The sequence below is a fragment of the Syngnathus scovelli genome, chromosome 13 (assembly GCF_024217435.2).
Source record: "Syngnathus scovelli strain Florida chromosome 13, RoL_Ssco_1.2, whole genome shotgun sequence".
In the NCBI taxonomy this organism is placed as follows: domain Eukaryota; kingdom Metazoa; phylum Chordata; class Actinopteri; order Syngnathiformes; family Syngnathidae; genus Syngnathus; species Syngnathus scovelli.
The window spans coordinates 13516997-13538532 of record NC_090859.1 but is presented as its reverse complement, the minus strand read 5'-3'; the positions used below and the strand labels follow the sequence as shown (position 1 = coordinate 13538532).

At 44.4% G+C, this 21536-nt stretch overlaps 2 protein-coding genes and 1 long non-coding RNA gene across 5 annotated transcripts; 2 read left to right on the top strand and 1 right to left on the bottom strand.

The window, feature by feature from the left end:
* Positions 1 to 175: 175 nt before the first annotated feature.
* LOC125980200 (BCL2/adenovirus E1B 19 kDa protein-interacting protein 3) lies at positions 176 to 5483 on the top strand. Of its 2 annotated transcripts, XM_049739328.1 has the most exons (7): positions 176 to 333; positions 405 to 467; positions 2150 to 2381; positions 2918 to 2996; positions 3179 to 3282; positions 3788 to 3937; positions 4268 to 5483. In XM_049739328.1, exons 2-7 carry the CDS (start codon positions 413 to 415, stop codon positions 4314 to 4316), a joined length of 669 nt encoding a protein of 222 aa, XP_049595285.1. In that variant the 5' UTR covers positions 176 to 333; positions 405 to 412; the 3' UTR covers positions 4317 to 5483. The 2 variants fall into 2 exon arrangements, with proteins under 2 accessions (XP_049595285.1, XP_049595284.1); XM_049739327.1 differs by having other exon boundaries at positions 195 to 467.
* On the bottom strand, positions 5051 to 8353 carry LOC125980201 (uncharacterized). Its single transcript, XR_007485548.2, has 2 exons — positions 8213 to 8353; positions 5051 to 7460 (listed from the first exon to the last, which is right to left on the bottom strand). It is a non-coding gene; the product is annotated as an uncharacterized lncRNA (long non-coding RNA).
* Positions 7309 to 16342, top strand: LOC125980196 (dihydropyrimidinase-related protein 2). Of its 2 annotated transcripts, none has more exons than XM_049739318.1 (14): positions 7309 to 7581; positions 11756 to 11844; positions 11932 to 12116; positions 12191 to 12355; positions 12489 to 12550; positions 12813 to 12893; positions 12974 to 13042; positions 13104 to 13224; positions 13289 to 13445; positions 13508 to 13649; positions 13929 to 14099; positions 14686 to 14865; positions 14938 to 15106; positions 15233 to 16342. In XM_049739318.1, exons 1-14 carry the CDS (start codon positions 7309 to 7311, stop codon positions 15322 to 15324), a joined length of 1956 nt encoding a protein of 651 aa, XP_049595275.1. In that variant the 3' UTR covers positions 15325 to 16342. The 2 variants fall into 2 exon arrangements, with proteins under 2 accessions (XP_049595275.1, XP_049595276.1); XM_049739319.1 differs by lacking the exon at positions 7309 to 7581 and adding an exon at positions 8367 to 8630.
* The last annotated feature ends 5194 nt before the right edge of the window (positions 16343 to 21536 follow it).

The following is a 21536-nucleotide window of genomic DNA, read 5'->3' as shown; positions in this document are numbered from 1 at the left end:
TTTCTGCAGCGCCTGTTTGTGTACGTGAGTATACGGACGCCTATTATGGGCGCCGAGTCACATCTTATGAACAAAATATTTTTTTTTAATTACTGTTGTTAAAGGATGTTCCAATGACGCGAGTGGGGTGGCAGTGATTAGTTTAACGAATCTATATTTTTAGAATGTTGTATAATTACTGTCGTCTTTCTTGTGCTACGTCATCAGTCAGCTCCGGGAGGATCTGTGTGAGCCTCGCGGCGGCTAACGCGTAGAAACAAATCGCTGCTTGCTCCTCGCCGACAAAAACGTCTGACGGCAGGGCGATACACTTGTGTTGTCACTCGTCTGAATGTATGAGCTTAAAGTCGCAAGCGTTTTCCACTGACGAGCTTTTTTATGCAAGCCATACTGGTTGTTTCCAGGCTCAACGATGTCCGACGCTAGTCAAACAGCTTCAGACAACAACGGAGACTCCGGGCTAAACGGTGAGTAGTCTGCTACATTTGATGGGTTTTATTTTCTCAATGCAGCACCAATTGGAGTTTGGGGGTATATATTACGTGTTGTGTAGTGTTTTTATAATTTCTCCCAAATAGTTGTGCATCTTTATCTTTTTTCCGTCGCGAAGCTACATTTTAAGAAGGCGGAGTGAAGAGCGCCATGTTCCATCTATTAACAGCGTTTGGACCAATGGTTGTTTAGATTCTGTTGACTGACAGGCGTGTGAGCCAATCAATAAGCCAGTTGGTGTTGTGGAGGTGGGATTAAGTTATGTCAACAAGACGAGATCGAAGATGCCAAAAATTGCTAAATTTCAGAACCGAGTATTCAGATCATTCTTGTTATTTATGTGATTATATTTCCGGCCCCAGTATTATTTTGTGTGTTTTTAATGTTTTATTTGATATTAATGAATCTATTTACTCTTCGAAAATTACAGCAGTCGTTTTCACTTGACCTCGATGTTAAAATAAACAAGTCAAATTAAAAGTCAGTCTGGTAATCCAAAGTCAAAATAAAAAGCATGTTTATTAAATATCTCAACTTCTCAGCATTGTGATTTGCTCAAAACTGTATCATATTTATCTCAATATTTAAGAGGCTTATCTAAAAAGGTCTTCTAAAATGGCCATGAGTTTGATAAAAGTCTTCATAGCTTTTGTGTGTTACTTTGCCTCAACAATGAAGCCTTCAGACATGCATGTTAAAACAAAGCTTTAAAGTCCTGTCCACCACCTGGTGGAACGCCATCAGCAAGATAGGGCGACGGCGTGTATGTGCGTTATCTGAGCCAGTGTTCTATTTTTGGACCTTCCTGGAGCTCTTACACCAGGTCATAAACATATTTATCTATCACATATGCTCTTCGAGGCAAGAACCTCCAGTGCTCCGCTCTATCCGAACCTCAACATCATTACACCCAAAAAAAAGTCATTCTCTTAATCCACTTGACAGCCGAAGCCAGAACGTTCGTAAACGCTTGGGACCATGGCAACGAAGCTTCAAATCACAGACCACCGAGCAGGGACAATGCTCTGTCAACAGCAGATTTGCCATGTAATCCACTGGATGAGAGCGAACGCTCAGTCTTACGGGGCGGGGCGGCTGACATGACACGTCGGGTCAATGAGTCTAACTGAACCGGACTAAATTTGCAATTGACACTTTGACCACACTATTTCTTTTACCGTTATGAGATCATAGAACCTCTGTGGGAGGTTTCCCTCGTCTATGGTAAGAATGTTTTTTGGAAGCGGTTTAGAAAATGGAAAAATTGTTGCATTTATTTGTATATTTTTGCATCATGTACCAGCCTGCCCGTCATCCATAATTGTAATACCACTGCGGTCAGTCCGGCTCAGCTGTCTGCCCGGGCAAAACCCGCACACACACATAGAGAAGGGAGTGTCATAAATCACATGGAAGGTCCACAAGAACCCACGGGAAGGCATTTACTGCCCTGTCATCACACTGTAGAAAATACTGCTTTGCTCATCAACATTTGATTGACACTCTCAGGGCAGTCCGATGTCACATCCGCTTGTTTGTGTTTGAGTGAAAGTACTGCTCACATTTCTTTGGGGGCCATATCAGTGGAAAAATATGTACACACGTTGCAGATTGTGCGCTTTGGAGGCGCCTTGAGCATAAAACTTTCTCCCCACAGGGTCCTGGGTGGAGTTGGAGATGAGCCGAGGCGCCGCGGGGTCAACCCAGGCCTCGTCCGCAGTTAGCCCAGTTTCGGGCTTGCTGCCCCTTCCTCAGGTTGAGGAAGAGGAGGCCATAGTGGGGGCATTGGAGCATGTCCCATCCTCATCGTCCATCCACAATGGTGACATGGAGAAGATCCTGCTGGACGCCCAGCATGAATCCAGCCGTAGCAATTCCTCCTGTGACAGGTGGGTCTTACAAAATTACTTATTGACCTGCTGCACAAAGTATGCTTTTCATTTAGCTTCTATTTTATCCAGTTGAAATCTCCATGTCTGCTCCTTCCCCTCCCGAAAAGTGACCCAGCAGTAGGTTAAAGCTCAGGAATTTTCTTTGGCAAAGTTCACGGAAAGTACCAAGCTTCAGGGCTCAGAGCAAGCGTTCTGTGATTTCACCAAAGTGCTTGGCTCCTGTCCCAAAGTTCAGTTTGACTTTTTAGCCTTGTAGCATCCGATCGAGTCAGATCAGCTGAGCAAACCACATATGACCTTTCGAAACACTTCACAAATGCATCTTTGTTGAATATTTAGGGAATACTGTTCTTGAAGTTGGATCATTGTTGCAAGCGGCATGGCACGTAACCACGCAACCAGAAGGCCAATTTGTCGTTGCTATGGTTACCCGTGGTCGCATACGTTGTGCACTGTCTGACCGCCTGCCTGACCTGTCAGAATTAGCCCACACTTGTTTCAGATTTGGTTTTGTTTTGCCCCCCCACACACAGTCCTCCACGACCCCACACTCCGCAAGATGAAGGGCAGATCATCTTCGACGTGGACGTGAGCGGCCGACGAGACAGTCAAGTAAGAACTCAAGCGAGGACTCTGAACTTCTTTAGCAGGGTTGCCATGACGACCTCATTCCCAGACTGCGGTAAAGTTGCATTGTATTGTATTCACCAGGACTGTAACGACTACTGGCTTCATTTTTAACAACAAAAAAAAAGAAATGTTTGTAGATGCCAACCTCATGTTTGTGTATTTAGACAGAAGAGGATGTCTTGGACAAGGAGCGGGACATGGACATCCTGATGAAGGACGCAGATTGGGTTGCTGACTGGTCTAGTCGACCGGAAAACATTCCTCCTAAGTAAGTCTGAACTGTGTAAACATTCCCCTCGATACGCACGCACGGACGGACACGCACGTACACTTGTTTGTTTTTACTGAGCAAGCGCTTAGTCATCAAAGCGGAGAAGGTTGCTGTGACACCACGATACTAAAATAACCCAGCTACTTGACATTATTACGTATGAAACTGTGACTCACAAACAGCTGGGCCCTAACTTGTGACTTTAATTCATTCTGTGAGCCTGCTCTTAACTCAAAGCACTTGTATCATATCATTTGTCCTCATTGAAACGTTCCAGCGACAGACAGTCTGGTCTGTCCATTGGCCACCAGGTGGCAGTATAATGCTGAGGACATAGAGGAAAAAGAATATATGCCTGTGGGTATTCTTATATTTCCTGACTACATGTGTTGCTGCACCATTTGTGTTCAAATATTTCTATCTTAAAGATTTATAATACAACTAGTATCGATGAGTCTTAATCATTACAACCCCCGCCCCACCCCACCCCACCCCCCACCAGGGAATTTCATTTCTGTCACCCTCGCCGCTCTGTGACGCTCAGCATGAGGAAGACTGGTGCCATGAAAAAGGGAGGCTTCTTCTCTGCTGAGTTCCTCAAAGTCTTCATCCCATCGTTGCTGATTTCACACATCCTCGCCCTCGGACTTGGGTAAGAAACACTTTTGTCAGTGATTTGTGTTTAGCTTTATTTTAATAGTACATTTTGCCATGATGTGTTTATGCAAGTTATTTAGAAAAACAAGGCTCCACATAGATTTGCAATCCTCCCCACCCCCCAAAAATATAGTTTTATTAGTTTTGTTGTTATTTGTAATTAGGCAAATGGGCACCCATTAGCACCCAGTTCTGATTATCTCCACAAGAGGGCGCCGTTTCACCACGTCAGCTTTCTTGCCGACTTCCCATTCCTTTAACCATCATGTCTTTCCTGGGCCCGGCATTTTGACACGTGACCTGCATGTGACCATCTTCTCAACAGAGTGTACATTGGGAAGAGGTTGACCACGCCCCCCACCAGCTCCTTCTGAAGCTGAAACCGAAGAAAAGTGCCTGAGAAGTAGCCCGGATGCCAGAGAAAGTGTTGTTGTCTTTTGCAGAGTTTCTCCTTCTTCTCCCCTGCTTGCCCCCCTTCCTCCTCCTCCTCACTGAGATATGATATGTTCTCAGGAGAAATGCATCGGCCTTTCCCGACATCAGACCCCCCCACCCGTTATATCCATTCATTTGTAAACGTTTTTCAACAAGTGCGAAGGCTATATTAATAGGCTTGTTTTTGATGTCAAAACGGGCCACTTTTTTTTTTCCAGAAAAGGCTTAAAAAATGGAAGACAGGGTGTGGGCAAGTGTGTGTGTGAACCACTTGTGCGCTGACAGTATTTTCAAGGTTGGGTGTCCATTTGAAGTGACCTGAAAAGATTTGCTATCAAAAATATATCGTTTAGATTTTTTTGGGGGGGTGTACAAACGCTAATTTGTACTGTCATTTAAAAAAAAAAAAAAAAAGCACCAAAGCCTTGCAGAGTTGGGGCCGTAGTTCCTCAAGTTTGAAGCCACAACTACAAATGATCTAACTTGGTGTGTGATTGCAGATGCATGACTGACCCGTTTTCAACAACAGCACAAAAAATGTAATCCGCTATCTAAAAGTTGAATGGGAAGACACTTGCGTCTTGCCCACAGCTGAACTTTGACCCATCATGGAAATGCAGTGTAGACCATTTAAAATGTTAATCAAGCATTTATTTGATTTTTCAAAGTGCAGATGACAGGTAAAAGCAGTTTTCTTTACAAAAATGGCCCAGCAGGTTAATTCCTCATTTTTTAACCAAAATGAATCTAGTTAGCAGAGCGGTGATTTTGATTTCACTGTATTGCCATTAGTGTGACGACTCTGCAATTTTTTAGTTTTTGCTATTTATGCTCATGTGAATATGTGCAGCAATCAAAAGGCCTCCCCTTTTTTTATTCTTTTTTTTTAAGATATGATTGTTAACACTCAGCGCATGAGTCGCTTTGGCCAACTTCTAAAAACTTTTGCGTTGACTGGTCCTGACGTGAGAAGGAACCTTGAGAGCGCTCTCACACTAAGATGGTCCGACAGTGACTAATGTAACATGTTTGCTTTAGTTTTTTTTCTTCTCCTATTCCATTCAACTGATGATAAACATTTTGTCATTAAAGATAACCTGAATGAATCTTCCGCCGCTTTGGCTACGTTACTCATGTAAACATTCCTTAAGGCCCGCTTCCTAAAATTACGTCAGCCTTTGGCAGCTGTTCCAATCCACAACTGTTGTCTTGAACCTCATTCCAAGCTGCAGACCCCCCAAGTACAAGCCGTCCCTTAAGGATATCATCAACTCTCATCAGCACAGCCATGTATGGTTTTATTCTGCTATGCACAACAGCAATTATAATTTAAAAAATAGATCCTGATTATTTTATAGGTATCTCGCACAACGATTTCCTCCCTCATGTCAGCACATGTTTTTTTGACCAATCCCAACACCGCAAAACCCGTAGCCCATCCCACTGCAGTTGCCGGCGTTGCCATGGGTTACCGTGGGTGGTGGCCACTCCTCACTTTTGTCGGTGAGGAGATTGACATTTACAGCATTGGATTTTTACAAGGGTTAAACACTATAATGTGTTTATATCTTATAAAAATACAAGTTCAATCCTTTTGTTTACATGTTTTATTTCATACAAAAGCAAAAACTGTTGCATTTGAAAAGTTTGTATGTTTGGATTCCTTCGCCACCTCGACACATTAGTTCGCTTGTTTCTTCAGTGTGCTACTTTGTAAACGTCTCCGAACGGGTCTCGTGAAAAGAACCAGGTTGACACAAAGAGTTTATAGAACTGTACATCCCGAAAGCCAGGACTGTGCCCTTCCTCTCCAGAGTACAAGCCTCGTCCAACTGTTTATCAGGCATGCTGCCAAGTTTCCTTGCTAATTATGCAACTCGGCTCAGACTCCCTCTCTGTGCTGCACACCGATCTGTGTGTATGGTAGAAGTGTTTTGTTTCTCTTTGTGTCAGTCCACCATTATTTTCAAGACGTTTGTTGGTGTGTTCACATTGGTGCCCCCTGAAGAGGAAGCATAATGGCAACTAAACTACTCTGTGCCCAACACGTTGTTATGGAAACTGTGTTGAAATTTATTCCACAGTCACTGCGGTCTATGTCGAAGTGTGAGTCAGGATTTGTTAGGCTGAAGCTGTTGTCAAGGTTACAATGGGGACAAGATGAGAATTTTTTTTTTTTTTCTGTTTTAAAGTAACCTAAACAGTAATAGTATAAATTGTATTTTCACTTAAGGAAGCAGCACTTCATTGGTAATCCTATAAAATAAATAATAAATATGTAAATATAAATTTGAAATATTTATATGTATATATTTTTAAATTTTAATTCACTCATTTTAGATAGTGCTGAAAGGACAGCGATCTTTCTGAATGGGTGTGACTTGAAGGAACTCTCCAAGGTTTCACTTTAATTGACGGCTAACTGCCGCTAACCGGAAATGCCCTTTTTTCTTGCAATACTCTTTTCTTTATTGGGGCATTCAGTAGTCACATGTAGGTCCATGTTGGTTTTTACAGAAAGAAAGGAGAAATTATTGTGTTTTAGGTACCTTGACGTTTTCAACAGCAGGTCCAGGTAATCCCCTCCTTTTCTTTTAATTTGACAGGCATTGCTTCCGGTGTGTCCCTTACATTGGCTGACTTGTCACATTGTGGTCGCATGGCTCGAAGCTTAGAAATAAAAGTCCAATCGCTTTTACATTTTCTCGTTTTTCCTTCACTTTAAGGCATTTTCACAAGGGTGGGGCCGCTTTCATACTGTATTGTCCTTTTTAATTTGTCTGCTTTTGTCACGCTGCTACCACCTGCATTTGATTTCATCTGAAGGCGGTGGCCGCACAGGAGAGCAAAGCTGAGATAAAGAACCTTTTTTTTTTTCTTCTCTTCTCCCCCTTTCTCCTGTGCTGCTAGCTGCAACAGCGTCTGCAAGGCATGTCGACCACCGGGGAAGTGGCAGCAGGCGGCTTTTTGAAGAGCATGGGCTCCGACAGCCCTGCCAGGCCTAGACAGCAGTTTTGTGGCATGTTCTGCCCGGTGGAAGGCTCCTTCGACAGCAAGACTTTGGACTTCGATGCGCTTACTGCCTGCAGAGGCAAGCGAGACAGTCGAGTCATTGACCGGCAGAGCGACATCACCCAGCCTAAAAAGGTGGAGATCAAGGAAAGCACAGGCAAGGAGGCTCTGCAGAATCTGGACGACGGCAAGGTATTTTTTATATTTTTTTTCTTCCAAATTGTTTAACATGGTTTCACTTGCCACCAGACAAGTTACCCAAACTCAATTTCCCAGCAAGCATTGTGATGTGAACAAGTGCATGGAGGGATGCAGAGCTGCTCGGAGGGAGTGGTTGCTTACATCATTAGCTAGCATTACTTTGCATTTATCTAACGCGACAGGCAGCACATGCATGCTTGCAGCTCATTATCTTATTTTAAACCTACCAGCAGGGGGGGTGAGTATATGTGGATGTAGCACATTAGCAGGAAAATCTATCAACTTTTTTTTTTCCCCTGCTCCTGCTAATTCATCGTGTAGCACCAACACTGTCGATGCATCCTTAATCTTGTTTTTAAGCACTCAGGAAGCCGTTAAAAGCTTTTAGTGGTGATGTTGACTTCGGGTTTCATGTTGCATATTGATTGGAATTCTGAGCTACACACCAGTTGGTGTTGAACCATTGATAATCGTTCGATTGATATATGCAGACAATTAATTGAAGTTGTGTAACAAAGTAGAAAATACAGACATCTGTTTTCAATTTTAGGGGGTAAAAGGTGTGAAATACTCAAATGAAGTATCTGAAAAGTACAGGAACGAAGTATTTGTACTTAGTTACCCGAGGGGAGCAATTGATGGCATTACAGTCGGTCTCCCCTGTCAATGGAGCAGGGCGAGGCTGTGCGCATGCGCAGTGGCGTTCTTTTGCTCATGGAGCCCAGGCTCGCCTCGGCCCCTCCCCTCTTGTCTGGCTCGGATAGCCTCGGTGCATCGGCGGAGACCGGGAGGCTGCCAAGGACTCCATCCTGACTTTCAGTCTCACATTCCTTGCCTTTTCTTACATTTTTCTGGGGTGCGGTCACCGGGGAACTTTCCCGTAGACCAACCGCGCTCCTGCTTTTTTTTTTTCTTCTCTTCTTCCCCACATCTTTATCCTCTTTTCGTGATTCGGTCGGCACACATAGCGGTCCCCGGCGAGAGCAAAGCCGCTGAAGATGTCTGGCTATCAGGGCAAGAAGAACATCCCTCGCATCACAGTGAGTTCCGGTGGAAACGGAGCGTAAAAAGGCGCCGTGGTGGGCTGCTGGGTGGCCGCAAGGCCTGCGGGTGTGGGGGACGTCACCCTCCGCTATAAAATCAACAATATGAGCCGCTTCCTCGCCTTCTTAATGCGTTTAGAGTGCATGTTTATTCTTTTACTTGCCGCACTTTAAAAAAACGTCAAAAATCTTGCAGGTTTAGATGCACCGCGCTAGTCCGAATCGGCTTGTGCTCTTTGTTATAAATCGTCTGCCTGCTGCAATTGTTTTCCCTGCAGTTTTTTTTTTTTTTTTTTTGAATTCCCAAAAGGGGAAGGACATTTAAGGGCAAATTGATCACGTCATATTGGAGCATTCTTGATTTTTCTTCCGTCAAACCATTTTGCAGCTTGCCAGGATGTAAATGAGTGAACGGGAAGGGAGGGGGGGAGGGAGGGAGGTGGCTCCTATATGTTTCCTTCCATGTTTCCTCTGTCCTTTGAGTGTGAAAAGGATGCACAGGAGGAGCGCCCCCATGTATACTGCAGAAGCTTAAATTATGTTTTGTACTTTATATACTTAAATGGCTCAAAATTATATTTGTAAAGGCCACTTGGTGCCTTATTGTGTACTTTAATTGTCCGTAATGCCGTTGCCAAGGAGCCTAGCCCTATGTCTGAATTAATTAATTTCCGCTTGACCTCAGAGCTGATTCAATTCATCTTTTATCGACATAGTGGATCAGTAGAGTTGACGATGTCATTATTGGTCCATTTAAGACGTTTGCAGTTGCAGCAGCCGGTTGGCGGTGCTGAGATCAGAGGATTAGTTGGTGGAGAAGTCCTTACAGTAATTAGGTCGAACATAAATGGATAGAGGGGCTATTCCTGAAAGAAAATCAGGTCAGAGGATTTTATTTTTAAATGCATGGTGTCAAATGTGACTTTTTGTCTCATTTTTTGGGGTCAATATGGTACATAAGATGATATTGAAGCTTGTCATGTGAAAATGTTACATAAATAATCGCCAGGGCAAACACGAGAGATGAAATTTAATTTGAAAAATTCTCTTTGAGTAAAGTCTTCATTTCACACGCACGACATGAGCAAACGCTTTTTATCCGCTTTATGCTAACGGGAAATGTTCAACAGGCAATTTTGCCTCAACCTTGCATGTCTTCTCAATTTCAAAATTTTCAATTTGATTCATTGAGAGTACAGTCTAGAGCGATATTGTAATTTGCACATAATAACGTCTGTGTCCGCTCCAGGCTCCGCTGTGCAGCTGGTACAGTACTTAGAAGCTGACCGCATTTCTCATCAATTAAACATGAACATGCTCACCACCTGGAATGGGAGCTGAATGCATCAAGACTAATCAATGTCAGCGATTTCCCCTCCAAACAGGAAACTGTTTAGATTTACAGCTGACGTGAATATTCTATTAGAAACGGGCTACCTCACTCGGGCTGCGTTCACTCCCACAACGGCGCACCCCCTCACAAAAAAAAAGCTCACAAAGTGAAGACTAAATCTATTTTTAGAGACAAAGAGAGACTCTAAAATAAGCATGACCAGGATTAAAAGCTTTGTCGCTAATATTACACCTGCACTTAGTAAGTGTGCACTTGCTTTTCCAAGCTCCGCCCCCCCACCCTCCGGAACATAATCAGACATTTCCCCAAAGTCAAAGACCAGACAAAGGTTCACAGAAGTGGAGCATTTTTCATCACAGCATTGGAACAAGGCAGAGCTTTGTGTTGCAATCAGCAACAAGACCGCAGTGACTCTGGTTGCTCTTTGTCCTTAACTGAGCGGGTCAACCAGTGGTATGAGTTGTTCTGGATTTGAAGAGAATGATCAGATTACAAAGACTAAAAGACTCCTTAAATTCACCAAGATTAAAAAATTGGTTCGACCACGTGTTCTTTTGCAATGCGGTGGTTGAAGAAGTCTTATTAAATCATCGTGTCGAATGTCATAATTGGCAGTGGTCACCATCTGATGTCATTTGTGTTACTGGGATATTTTCCATTTGGATAAAAAACAAAGTGTTGCTGGGCAATGGGAAATGTTAGCGGGTGTTGTCATTGCAACAAAGATGCTTTGGAAGAAGAAACGTTCAGTGCTTTTTTTCCCCCACAAAAATCTATTTAATAAATGTTTTTACTATTATTTGAAATCTGCAAATACTCAAGTTGTAGTCTAATACATGTCTGCCATCTAGTGGTTATTGGTGATATTACAACTTAAAATTACAATTAACCATTCCTGAACCGTTAAATATTTTTACAAGTACCTATACATGCCACAAGATGGCGCCAAAGCACTACTTGAAGCTCCTCAGGTCACTTCGACATAGTTCTTTGGCATTAAGGTGGCAGAAAATGAATGTTTTGCTTCCTAGTTTTGTGTTTTTGGTTCTGATAAGAAACTTCTATTACAACAAGTTCCACATGTCTGTAATCTTGATTTGTTTATGTTGCTAAAGAGCGTTTTTGCTTTTGAGCTGAGTCCACATCCCGTCCGAGGTTCTCATGATAGGAAAGGTCGCCGTCATGCTGGGCACGGATCCAATACAATCGCGCACAGACACTCGGCAGCCCCTGAAAGCTGACAACAATCAGATGATTATATAAGTCTGAATTCTTGGCTGTAGCTTGACAGCCCCCCCTAAACTTTCAGCAGCTGTAGTGTGGGGCGGGTCTCCGACCGGCTGCTTGGGACCCCGGCTAACAAATAGAGCGCTCTTTGTTAGCGTAGCGTCCTTGTGAGCAGAAAGCTGCCACGCCCTTTTTGCACAGTGTGCCTGAACAGCAGGGTGACTCAAGGAAGGGAGGGGGGGAGTGGGAGGTGACAGAAAAGACTAGACCACCCTCTTGAACCTACTCTTGAGCAGCGAGACAAGTTGCACAATCATGATTAATTTCACACTCGGCCCTGCGATTGGTCCTCTCTCGTGTGTTTCTACAAAGGGCTCAACCCTTAAAAATGACTAGGAGAGGGGAGGGGCACTGTCCTCATTGTCTCGCCAGTGAGTTCTCACCCCATTTTTTTTGTGAGTCAATTCGTAACTGCTCCTTGTGGAATTTTCTAATTGAAGACATTTTTTTCTTCATCTCATTCCTGTTCGTTGTCTTTCAGAGTGATCGTCTCCTAATCAAAGGAGCCAAGATCGTCAACGATGACCAGTCCTTCTGCGCCGACATTTATATGGAGGATGGCGTTATCAAGTGAGCGTGGTTGAACTTCTATGAAATGAACTTCAAAGTATTTTTGTTTTAAAATTAGGATGCATGTGATTGTCCTACTTTGTTCAGACAAATTGGCGAGAACCTCATCGTGCCCGGCGGGGTGAAAACCATCGACGCCCATGGCCGTATGTTGATGCCAGGCGGGATTGATGTGCACACGCGCTTCCAGATGCCCGATCGAGGCATGACGTCGGCTGATGATTTCTACCAGGGCACCAAAGCCGCCCTGGCGGGGGGCACCACCATGATCAGTGAGCTGCAGCCTACGCAGATTTCAATCTCCATCTGGATGTCGAGTTAATGACTTGTTGATGTGCGTGGCCAGTCGACCACGTGATGCCCGAGCCGGGCGCCAGTCTCGTCTCGGCCTTCGAGCAGTGGCGCGAGTGGGCCGACAGCAAGTCGTGCTGCGACTACTCGCTGCACATGGACATCACCGAGTGGCACAGAGGCATGCAGGAGGAGATGGAGACTCTGGTGAAGGATCACGGTAGGACAACTTCTTGTGTCTGTCAAGTTTTTATGCTTCTGCACAATTTTAGTTAGATTTTTTTTGGGGTGATAATTGCTACATACTCATAAATGTTTTTGCAATTAAAATAATTTTGTTTATACTTTCTTAGGCATCAACTCTTTCCTGGTCTACCTGGCTTATAAGGATCTTTTCCAGCTAACTGACACTCAGGTGGGCCCCCTTTTTTTTGTGTTCCTATAGTTACTGTACCTTCTTTTTTCATCAGCTTTGTAATGAGTTCCTAGACAAGAACTTTATCATTTTTTTCTTCTTATTTTATTTATTTAATTATGTATTATTTTTTGTATTTTATTCATTTTATTTGTTATCTTATTTATTTCTAAACAAATCAGCACACAGTATTGTCATTTCTTTGGGTGTTCCTAATGGTGTGGCCAGGGAGTATAAATGTGACTGGTTGTTTCTCCTGCAGGTATACGAAGTGTTTAGCGTGATCCGTGATCTCGGAGCCATCGCTCAGGTGCACGCTGAAAACGGCGACATCGTCGCGGAGGTACGACCTACAAAATGATTACGCTAGTTTACTTGATCATCTTTATACCGTCAAGTTTATTAAGTACGTTATTGTTTCAGGAACAACGCAGGATCCTCGAGCAGGGCATCAACGGTCCCGAGGGACACGTGCTGAGCCGTCCCGAGGAGGTAAGCCATTTTGAAAATGTGGCTTGTTTGGAAAGTTTGCTCATCAATTCTCATCACCCAGGTGGAGGCGGAGGCGGTAAATCGCTCGGTGACGGTGGCCAATCAGACCAACTGCCCTCTGTACGTCACCAAGGTGATGAGCAAGAGTGCCGCTGATGTCATCGCTCAAGCCAGGAAGAAGGGTGAGCCTCCAAAACTGCGTCTTCCTACAAATAGACTACAAATATGAAACTTGATATGAAACAGGCACGGTCGTCTACGGCGAGCCGATCACCGCCAGCCTGGGAACGGACGGCTCCCACTACTGGAGCAAGAACTGGGCCAAGGCGGCGGCTTACGTCACCTCGCCGCCGCTCAGCCCCGACCCGACCACGCCGGACTATCTCAACTCCCTGCTCTCTTGGTAACGTCAAAACAATTCAAGCGGAAATAAAGACTTACTCATACTGCCTGCTTTTCGTGCAGCGGCGACCTGCAGGTGACAGGAAGTGCACATTGTCCTTTCAACACTGCCCAACGCGCTGTGGGCAAGGATGACTTCAGTTTGATTCCTGAAGGGGTCAACGGGACAGAAGAGAGGATGTCCATTATCTGGGATAAGTGCGTGGTATGTGTTCCCACATGTATTTCACTTCAATAAGTGCTACAGTGCTCATAAAATGAAGCTTCAAAAGTTCTTCATGAACCAGTTTTTGGAGTCTTTTAAATGGCATGCTTTGTTCAACAATGTGCCAGTTCTTCAAACCCCTTTATTTAAAGCAACAGTGCCATCTAGAGGAGAAAAAGAAAAGCACACCTGGTTTGATGCAAATTTGAAGCTTTAATTAATCATTTGTAATGTAACATTGGTAAACTTATCAAACTGGGATTTTTGGATTCATTTTAGGTGACTGGCAAGATGGATGAAAACCAGTTTGTGGCGGTGACCAGCACCAACGCGGCCAAGATCTTCAACCTGTACCCCCGGAAAGGTCGTATTTCTGTGGGTTCGGATGCTGACCTGGTTCTGTGGGATCCTGATGTCACTAAGATCATTTCTGCCAAGAGCCACAACTCGGTACGCCTCTTATAATCTTACTGCTTTGTGGCGTTTGTGTGTGAGTTTTTTTTTTTTCATTTTATAGTTTCTCCCTAAGGCTTTCTACTGTATTAGCGAACAAGGGAAAATAGATTCAACTAAGGTCAATAGTTGAATTATGACCAATACAGCCCATAAAACATTCTGAAGATGCATTTAATCACAATTGAATTCACGCGAAGCCAGGAAATGTATTCAACAGGCTTTGCAGACGTTTTCATGCTGTCAGAGGAGATTTTATAATCGTCTCGCTCGAGCAGGGTGTGGACCTCCCGCAGCAACGGGGGGCTGATGTCATCCTTAAAATCGGCCAAAGAACTGGAACATATTGCTTTTGATTGTTAGCAGGCATTTTTGTGTGTGTGGGGGGGAATGGATCTGGGTTTTCCTGCTTGGTTGGAAAATGCGCTATATAAGCTTAGTGATCTCATTTCCGCCGTTCAAAATCCACCAAATGAATGACCTCAGCCTCCAGTAGCTTTTCAGCTGTCTGTTTATCTCGCTAGCTAGAGCTAGCTAATCTGTCACAAGAAAAGGACTTGAATTTCTTAATTTCCTCCTGCAGAATGTGGAGTACAACATCTTTGAAGGAACAGAAGTCCGAGGGGGCCCTCTGGTGGTGATCAGCCAAGGCAAGATTGTCTTGGAGGAAGGAAACCTTCACACCACAGAAGGTTCCGGACGCTACGTGGCCCGCAAACCTTTCCCGGACTACGTCTACAAGAGGATAAAAGCTCGCAGCAGGGTACAACGCTGTTCTATTAGATGTCAATGAGTTTTTTTGTTTTTGGTAATGTCATTTTTCCCCACGATGTAGCTAGCCGAGTTGAGGGGTGTACCCAGGGGACTGTACGACGGTCCGGTTTGCGAGGTATCGGTCACCCCTAAAGCCATGACGCCCGCTTCATCTGCCAAGACGTCACCTGCAAAGCAGCCCAACCAGCAACCGGTCAGGAATCTGCATCAATCTGGCTTCAGCCTTTCTGGTGAGTTGATTTGGAATATTTTGGATGAACACTTAGGCCTACTATGTTACTGTACTTTAATGTCACTGTTGTTTGGAGAGCTCAGAGTAATTCTGATCAATGCATATTGATTCTTGGTCCATGCAGGTGCTCAGGTGGATGACAACATTCCTCGCCGCAACACCCAGCGCATTGTGGCGCCCCCTGGTGGCAGGGCTAACATCACTAGCCTGGGGTAGCACAAACCAGATCCTCAAGGACATGGTTCAAAACAAAAATGTCTGCCTCATGAAGTCAAACAACCACTCTTTTTTTACTGTCCTTCCTCCTTTTGAGCCACTTTTTTTTTTTTTAAGTTGAGACCAGCATGTGTGTTTCATCGTCACCCAACATTTAATCGATAATTCACCCACATGGCTGTCTTAAGTTAAAAAAAACAAAATTGATGTCATCTTTGCTGACGTCCAAACTACCGATGGTCGTTGTAAATGTAGCTTTATGCAAATGAGGGCCAATTAAGCCTTCTTGTCACGCCTTCTCATTGAAATCTCCAAACCGTCCATCGCCAACATGTGCATTTTCACACCGAATGTTTTCACTCTTCTCAGCTTTCCGTTCTTAATCTTTATGTGCCTGAATCCGCAGAAGGTGTATACACTACATTGTTTTGTCAAGGATGTAAGATAAAAAAAGAGGTGTAAAATAGCGAGGATGAACCGATTCAAAGGTGCCACTTTTCGTTCAGGCCTCTCGAGCCCGTGTAAAGATGATTTTTTTGTTGTTGTTGTTGAACTGCTCTTTAGTGTCAATTTGTAACTAGTTGCTGAACGGCTGAGCACGTTGTTTTGCGCTTGAAAGTGGCGGCGACCTGACCTGATGATGCCGTGCGTTGTTTGCGGGACTCGTGTGCCGTGTGGACGTCAGAGGGATGCCGTCGTCCTCCCAATCCCCCTTTCTCCAACTTTAGGGTATTGGTGGCTGTTGCCATGCCGACGGAGCTCTCCTCGACACATCCCTCCTTGCACATAACACACGTAAACCGCGCAACTGTACTTTGCTAGAAAGGCCGCTCTGCCCGAGTTCTAACGCTGTACCGTATTATGCTAATCTTCTAAAAGTGATATGTATGTTTGCAATGTGCTGCAGTGAAACTCTGTGATGATGTTTGTCCTGGTTGCTATGGGGGGATTCTGGGATGCTTGCTCACTATGGAAAACAAGGACTTCAAGGCATTAAAGAAAAAAGATGAAACCAAAACCATTGTATTTCTTTTGTGTCATGTCATTCTCTCTCTCGCTCTGACAATATGTGTAGGTACACCTCGAGGACTGGACTTGGCCACCCCTGCCTTACACTGAGTGTCAAAAGTCCCCATGATCGTGAGCAGCAGGGGGGGGCCCCATTTCAACCCCTTACACTGAGTGCCAAGCAGGGAAGAAATGAGTACCATTGTTATGATGGTCACTGGTATGACCCGGCTGGGGGTTTGAACCCACAACCTCCCAAACTCAGGGCGGACACTCTCCTCTTAGGCCACTGAGCTGGTAAACACTTGTATCGTAGTATAACACTTATAGTGGTTTTTGAATAACGTGTATATACGCCTAAATATTGTTATCCAATATATCTACTTCCATTTAACAGTAGATTGCTGGTTTGAAATTTGCTTTTAATATTATTATTTTTAATAAACATTTATGTTAAAACTTGTCTGGCGTCTTTAATTCGCCAATTAAAACATAAAAATCAGACATTTGGTTAACTGCTTTATATGACAAAATGTGTAGGTACACTACACCAGGTTAAAAAAAAAGAGAATAAATAAATAAAGGGTTAATTGCACAACAGAAACATTTCTTCACTGATCTAGTGTGAGCTGCTCCATAAAACCATACATGTTCCATGCACTGAGAGCAAGGCTTCCATAGGGTAGTGGTTACTGCTCTGGGCTTTCACCCCAGCGACCCAGGTTCGAATCTCAGTGGGACCCAAAAAAATTTTAGCACAGAAAATTTGCAACAGTTGCTCGTGTAACCATAAAACCATACAACCATACATGTTCCATGCACCGAGAGCAAGGCTTCCATAGGGTAGTGGTTACTTCTCTGGGCTTTCACCCCAGCGACCCAGGTTCGAATCTCAGTGGGACCCAAAAAAATTTTAGCACAGAAAATTTGCAACAGTTGCTCGTGTAACCATAAAACCATACAACCATACATGTTCCATGCACTGAGAGCAAGGCTTCCATAGGGTAGTGGTTACTGCTCTGGGCTGTCACCCCAGTGACCCAGGTTCGAATCTCAGTGGGACCCAAAAAATTTTACCACAGAAAATTTGCAACACAGTTGCTCGTGTAACCATAAAACCATGCATGTTCCATACACTGAGAGCAAGGCTTCCATAGGGTAGTGGTTACTTCTCTGGGCTTTCACCCCAGCGACCCGGGTTCCAATCTCAGTGGGACCAAAAAAATTTTACAACAGAAAATTTGCAACCCAGTTGCTCGTGTAACCATAAAATCATGCATGTTCCATGCACTGAGAGCAAGGCTTCCATAGGGTAGTGGTTAGTGCTCTGGGCTTTCACCCCAGCGACCCAGGTTCGAATCTCAGTGGGACCAAAACATTTTGCATCATAGACTATTTGCAACACAGTTGCTCGTGTAACCATAGAACCATACATGTTCCATGCACTGAGAGCAAGGCTTCCATAGGGTAGTGGTTAGTGCTCTGGGCTTTCACCCCAGTGACCCAGGTTCGAATCTCAGTGGGACCAAAAAATTTTTTATCATAGAAAAGTTGCAACATGCTCGCGTAACCATATAACTATACACTTCCTTAGAGCTAGAGTTAGGTTTAAAGTTAGGGTTGAGCTAGAATTAGGTTTAGAGCTAGTGTTAGGGTTAGGGTTAGAGCTAGGGTTAGGGTTACAGCTAGGGTTAGGGTTTGAGCTAGGGTTAGAGTTAGGGTTAGGGTAGGGTTAGGGTTAGAGCTAGGGTTAGGGTTAGAGCTAGGGTTAGGGTTAGAGCTAGAGCTAGAGCTAGACCTAGAGCTAGAGCTAGGGTTAGAGCTAGAGTTAGGGTTAGGGTTAGAGTTAGGGTAGGGTTATAGGTAGGGTTATGGTTGGGTTAGGGTTAGAGCTAGAGCTAAGGTTAGGGTTAGAGCTAGGGTTAGAGCTAGAGCTAGAGCTAGAGTTAGGGTTAGAGCTAGAGTTAGGAATAGGGTTAGAGTTAGGGTAGGGTTATAGGTAGGGTTATGGTTGGGTTAGGGTTAGAGCTAGAGCTAAGGTTAGGGTTAGAGCTAGGGTTAGAGCTAGTGTTAGGGTTAGAGCTAGGGTTAGAGCTAGGGTTAGGGTTAGAGCTAGGGTTAAGGTTAGGGTTAGAGCTAGTACTAGGGTTGGGGTTAGAGCTAGTGTTAGAGCTAGGGTTAGAGCTAGGGTTAGAGCTAGGGTTAGGGTTAGAGCTAGAGTTCGAGCTAGTTAGTGCTAGGGTTAGAGCTAGGGTTAGAGCTAGAGTTAGAGCTAGGGTTAGGTTTAGGGCTAGAGTTAGAGCTAGGGTTAGAGCTAGGGTTAGGGTTAGAGCTAGTGTTAGGGTTAGACCTAGGGTTAGGGTTAGAGCTAGGGTTAGAGCTAGGGTTAGAGCTAGGGTTAGGGTTAGAGCTAGGGTTGGGGTTAGGGTTAGAGCTAAGGTTAGGGTTAGAGCTAGAGTTAGAGCTAGGGTTAGGGCTAGGGTTAGGGTTAGGGTTAGGGTTAAGGTTAGGGCTAGTGTTAGGGTTAGAGCTAGAGTTAGGGTTAGGGTTAGAGCTAGGGTTAGGGTTAGAGCTAGGGTTAGGGCTAGGGTTAGGGTTAAGGTTAGAGCTAGGGTTAGGGTTAGAGCTAGAGTTAGGGTTAGGGTTAGAGCTAGGGTTAGAGCTAGGGTTAGAGCTAGGGTTAGGGTTAGGGTTAGAGCAAGGGTTAGAGCTAGGGTTAGAGCTAGGGTTAGGGTTAGAGCTAGGGTTAGGGTTAGAGCTAGGGTTAGGGTTAGAGCTAGAGCTAGGGTTAGGGTTAGTTTTAGAGCTAGGGTTAGGGTTAGGGTTAGAGCTAGGGTTAGGGCTAGGGTTAGGGTTAGAGCTAGGGTTAGGGTTAGAGCTAGGGTTAGCGTTAGGGTTAGGGTTAGGGCTAGGGTTAGAGCTAGGGTTAGGGTTAGACCTAGAGTTAGGGTAAGACCTAGGGTTAGGATAATACCTAGGGTTAGGGTTAGAGCTAGGGTTAGGGTTAGAGCTAGGGTTAGAGCTAGGGTTAGGGTTAGAGCTAGAGCTAGGGTTAGGGTTAGAGCTAGAGCTAGAGTTAGGGTTAGAGCTAGGGTTAGAGCTAGGGTTAGAGCTAGGGTTAGGGTTAGGGTAAGGGTTAGGGTTAGGGTTAGGGTTAGGGTTAGGGTTAGAGCTAGAATTAGGTTTAGAGCTAGTGTTAGGGTTAGGGTTAGCGCTAGGGTTAGGGTTACAGCTAGGGTTAGAGCCAGGGTTAGGGTTAGAGCTAGAGCTAGGGTTAGGGTTAGAGCTAGGGTTAGGGTTAGGGTTAGAGCTAGGGTTAGGGCTAGGGTTAAGGTTAGAGCTAGGGTTAGGGTTAGAGCTAGAGTTAGGGTTAGGGTTAGAGCTAGGGTTAGGGTTAGGGTTAGAGCTAGGGTTAGAGCTAGGGTTAGGGTTAGGGTTAGAGCTAGAGCTAGGGTTAGGGTTAGAGCTAGGGTTAGGGTTAGAGCTAGAGTTAGGGTTAGGGTTAGAGCTAGGGTTAGAGCTAGGGTTAGAGCTAGGGTTAGGGTTAGGGTTACGGTAAGAGCAAGGGTTAGAGCTAGGGTTAGAGCTAGGGTTAGGGTTAGGGTTAGAGCTAGAGCTAGGGTTAGGGTTAGGGTTAGGGTTAGAGCTAGGGTTAGGGTTAGGGTTAGGGTTAGAGCTAGAGCTAGAGCTAGAGCTAGAGCTAGGGTTAGGGTTAGGGTTAGAGCTAGGGTTAGGGTTAGAGCTAGGGTTAGGGTTAGAGCAAGGGTTAGAGCTAGGGTTAGGGTTAGAGCTAGAGCTAGGGTTAGGGTTAGGGTTAGAGCTAGGGTTAGGGTTATAGTTAGGGTTAGAGCTAGAGCTAGGGTTAGGGTTAGAGCTAGGGTTAGGGTTAGAGCTAGGGTTAGGGTTAGAGCTAGGGTTAGTGCTAGGGTTAGAGTTAGTGCGATGGTTAGAGCCAGGGTTATGTTTAGAGCTAGGGTTAGGGTTAGAGCTAAGGTTAGAGCTAGAGCTAGGGTTAGGGTTAGAATTAGAGTGAGGTTAGGGTTAGAGCTAGGCTTAGGGTTAGAGTTAGGGTTAGGGTTAGAGCTAGGGTTAGGGTTAGGGTTAGAGGTAGGGTTAGAGCTAGGGTTAGGGTTAGGGTTAGAGCTAGAGCTAGGGTTAGGGTTAGGGTTAGAGCTAGAGTTAGGGTTAGGGTTAGAGCTAGGGTTAGAGCTAGGGTTAGAGCTAGGGTTAGGGTTAGGGTTACGGTAAGAGCAAGGGTTAGAGCTAGGGTTAGAGCTAGGGTTAGGGTTAGGGTTAGAGCTAGAGCTAGGGTTAGGGTTAGGGTTAGAGCTAGGGTTAGGGTTAGGGTTAGAGCTAGAGCTAGAGCTAGAGCTAGAGCTAGGATTAGGGTTAGGGTTAGGGTTAGAGCTAGGGTTAGGGTTAGAGCTAGGGTTAGGGTTAGAGCAAGGGTTAGAGCTAGGGTTAGAGATAGAGCTAGAGCTAGGGTTAGGGTTAGGGTTAGGGTTAGAGCTAGGGTTAGGGTTAGGGTTAGAGCTAGAGCTAGGGTTAGGGTTAGGGTTAGGGTTAGAGCTAGAGCTAGGGTTAGGGTTAGGGTTAGGGTTAGAGCTAGGGTTAGGGTTAGGGTTAGAGCTAGGGTTAGGGTTAGAGCTAGGTTTAGAGCTAGGGTTAGGGTTAGAGCTAAGGTTAGAGCTAGAGCTAGGGTTAGGGTTAGAATTAGAGTGAGGTTAGGGTTAGAGCTAGGCTTAGGGTTAGAGTTAGAGCTAGGGTTAGAGCTCGTTTTTTTTTTTTTTTTTAGGGTTAGGGTTAGGGTTACTACCATACACGGTAGTTTTTTTTAAACTACCATTTAATGGTTTTTAAGTACCATGTATGTAGTTTCTTTTTTTCCCCCCCAAAAAAACTACCATACACGGTAGTTTTTTTTTTTTAAACTACCATTAAATGGTAGTTTTTTTTAAACTACCGTGTATGGTAGTTTCTTTTTTTTTTTCAAAAAAAACCTACCATACACGGTAGTTTTTTTTTAAACTACCATTTAATGGTAGTTTTTTTTAAACTACCATGTATGGTAGTTTCTTTTTTTTTTGTTTTTTTTAAAAAAAACAAAAACTACCGTGTATGGTAGTTTTTTTTTAAACTACCATTTAATGGTAGTTTTTTTTTAAACTACCATTTAATGGTAGTTTTTTTTCAAAAAAAAACTA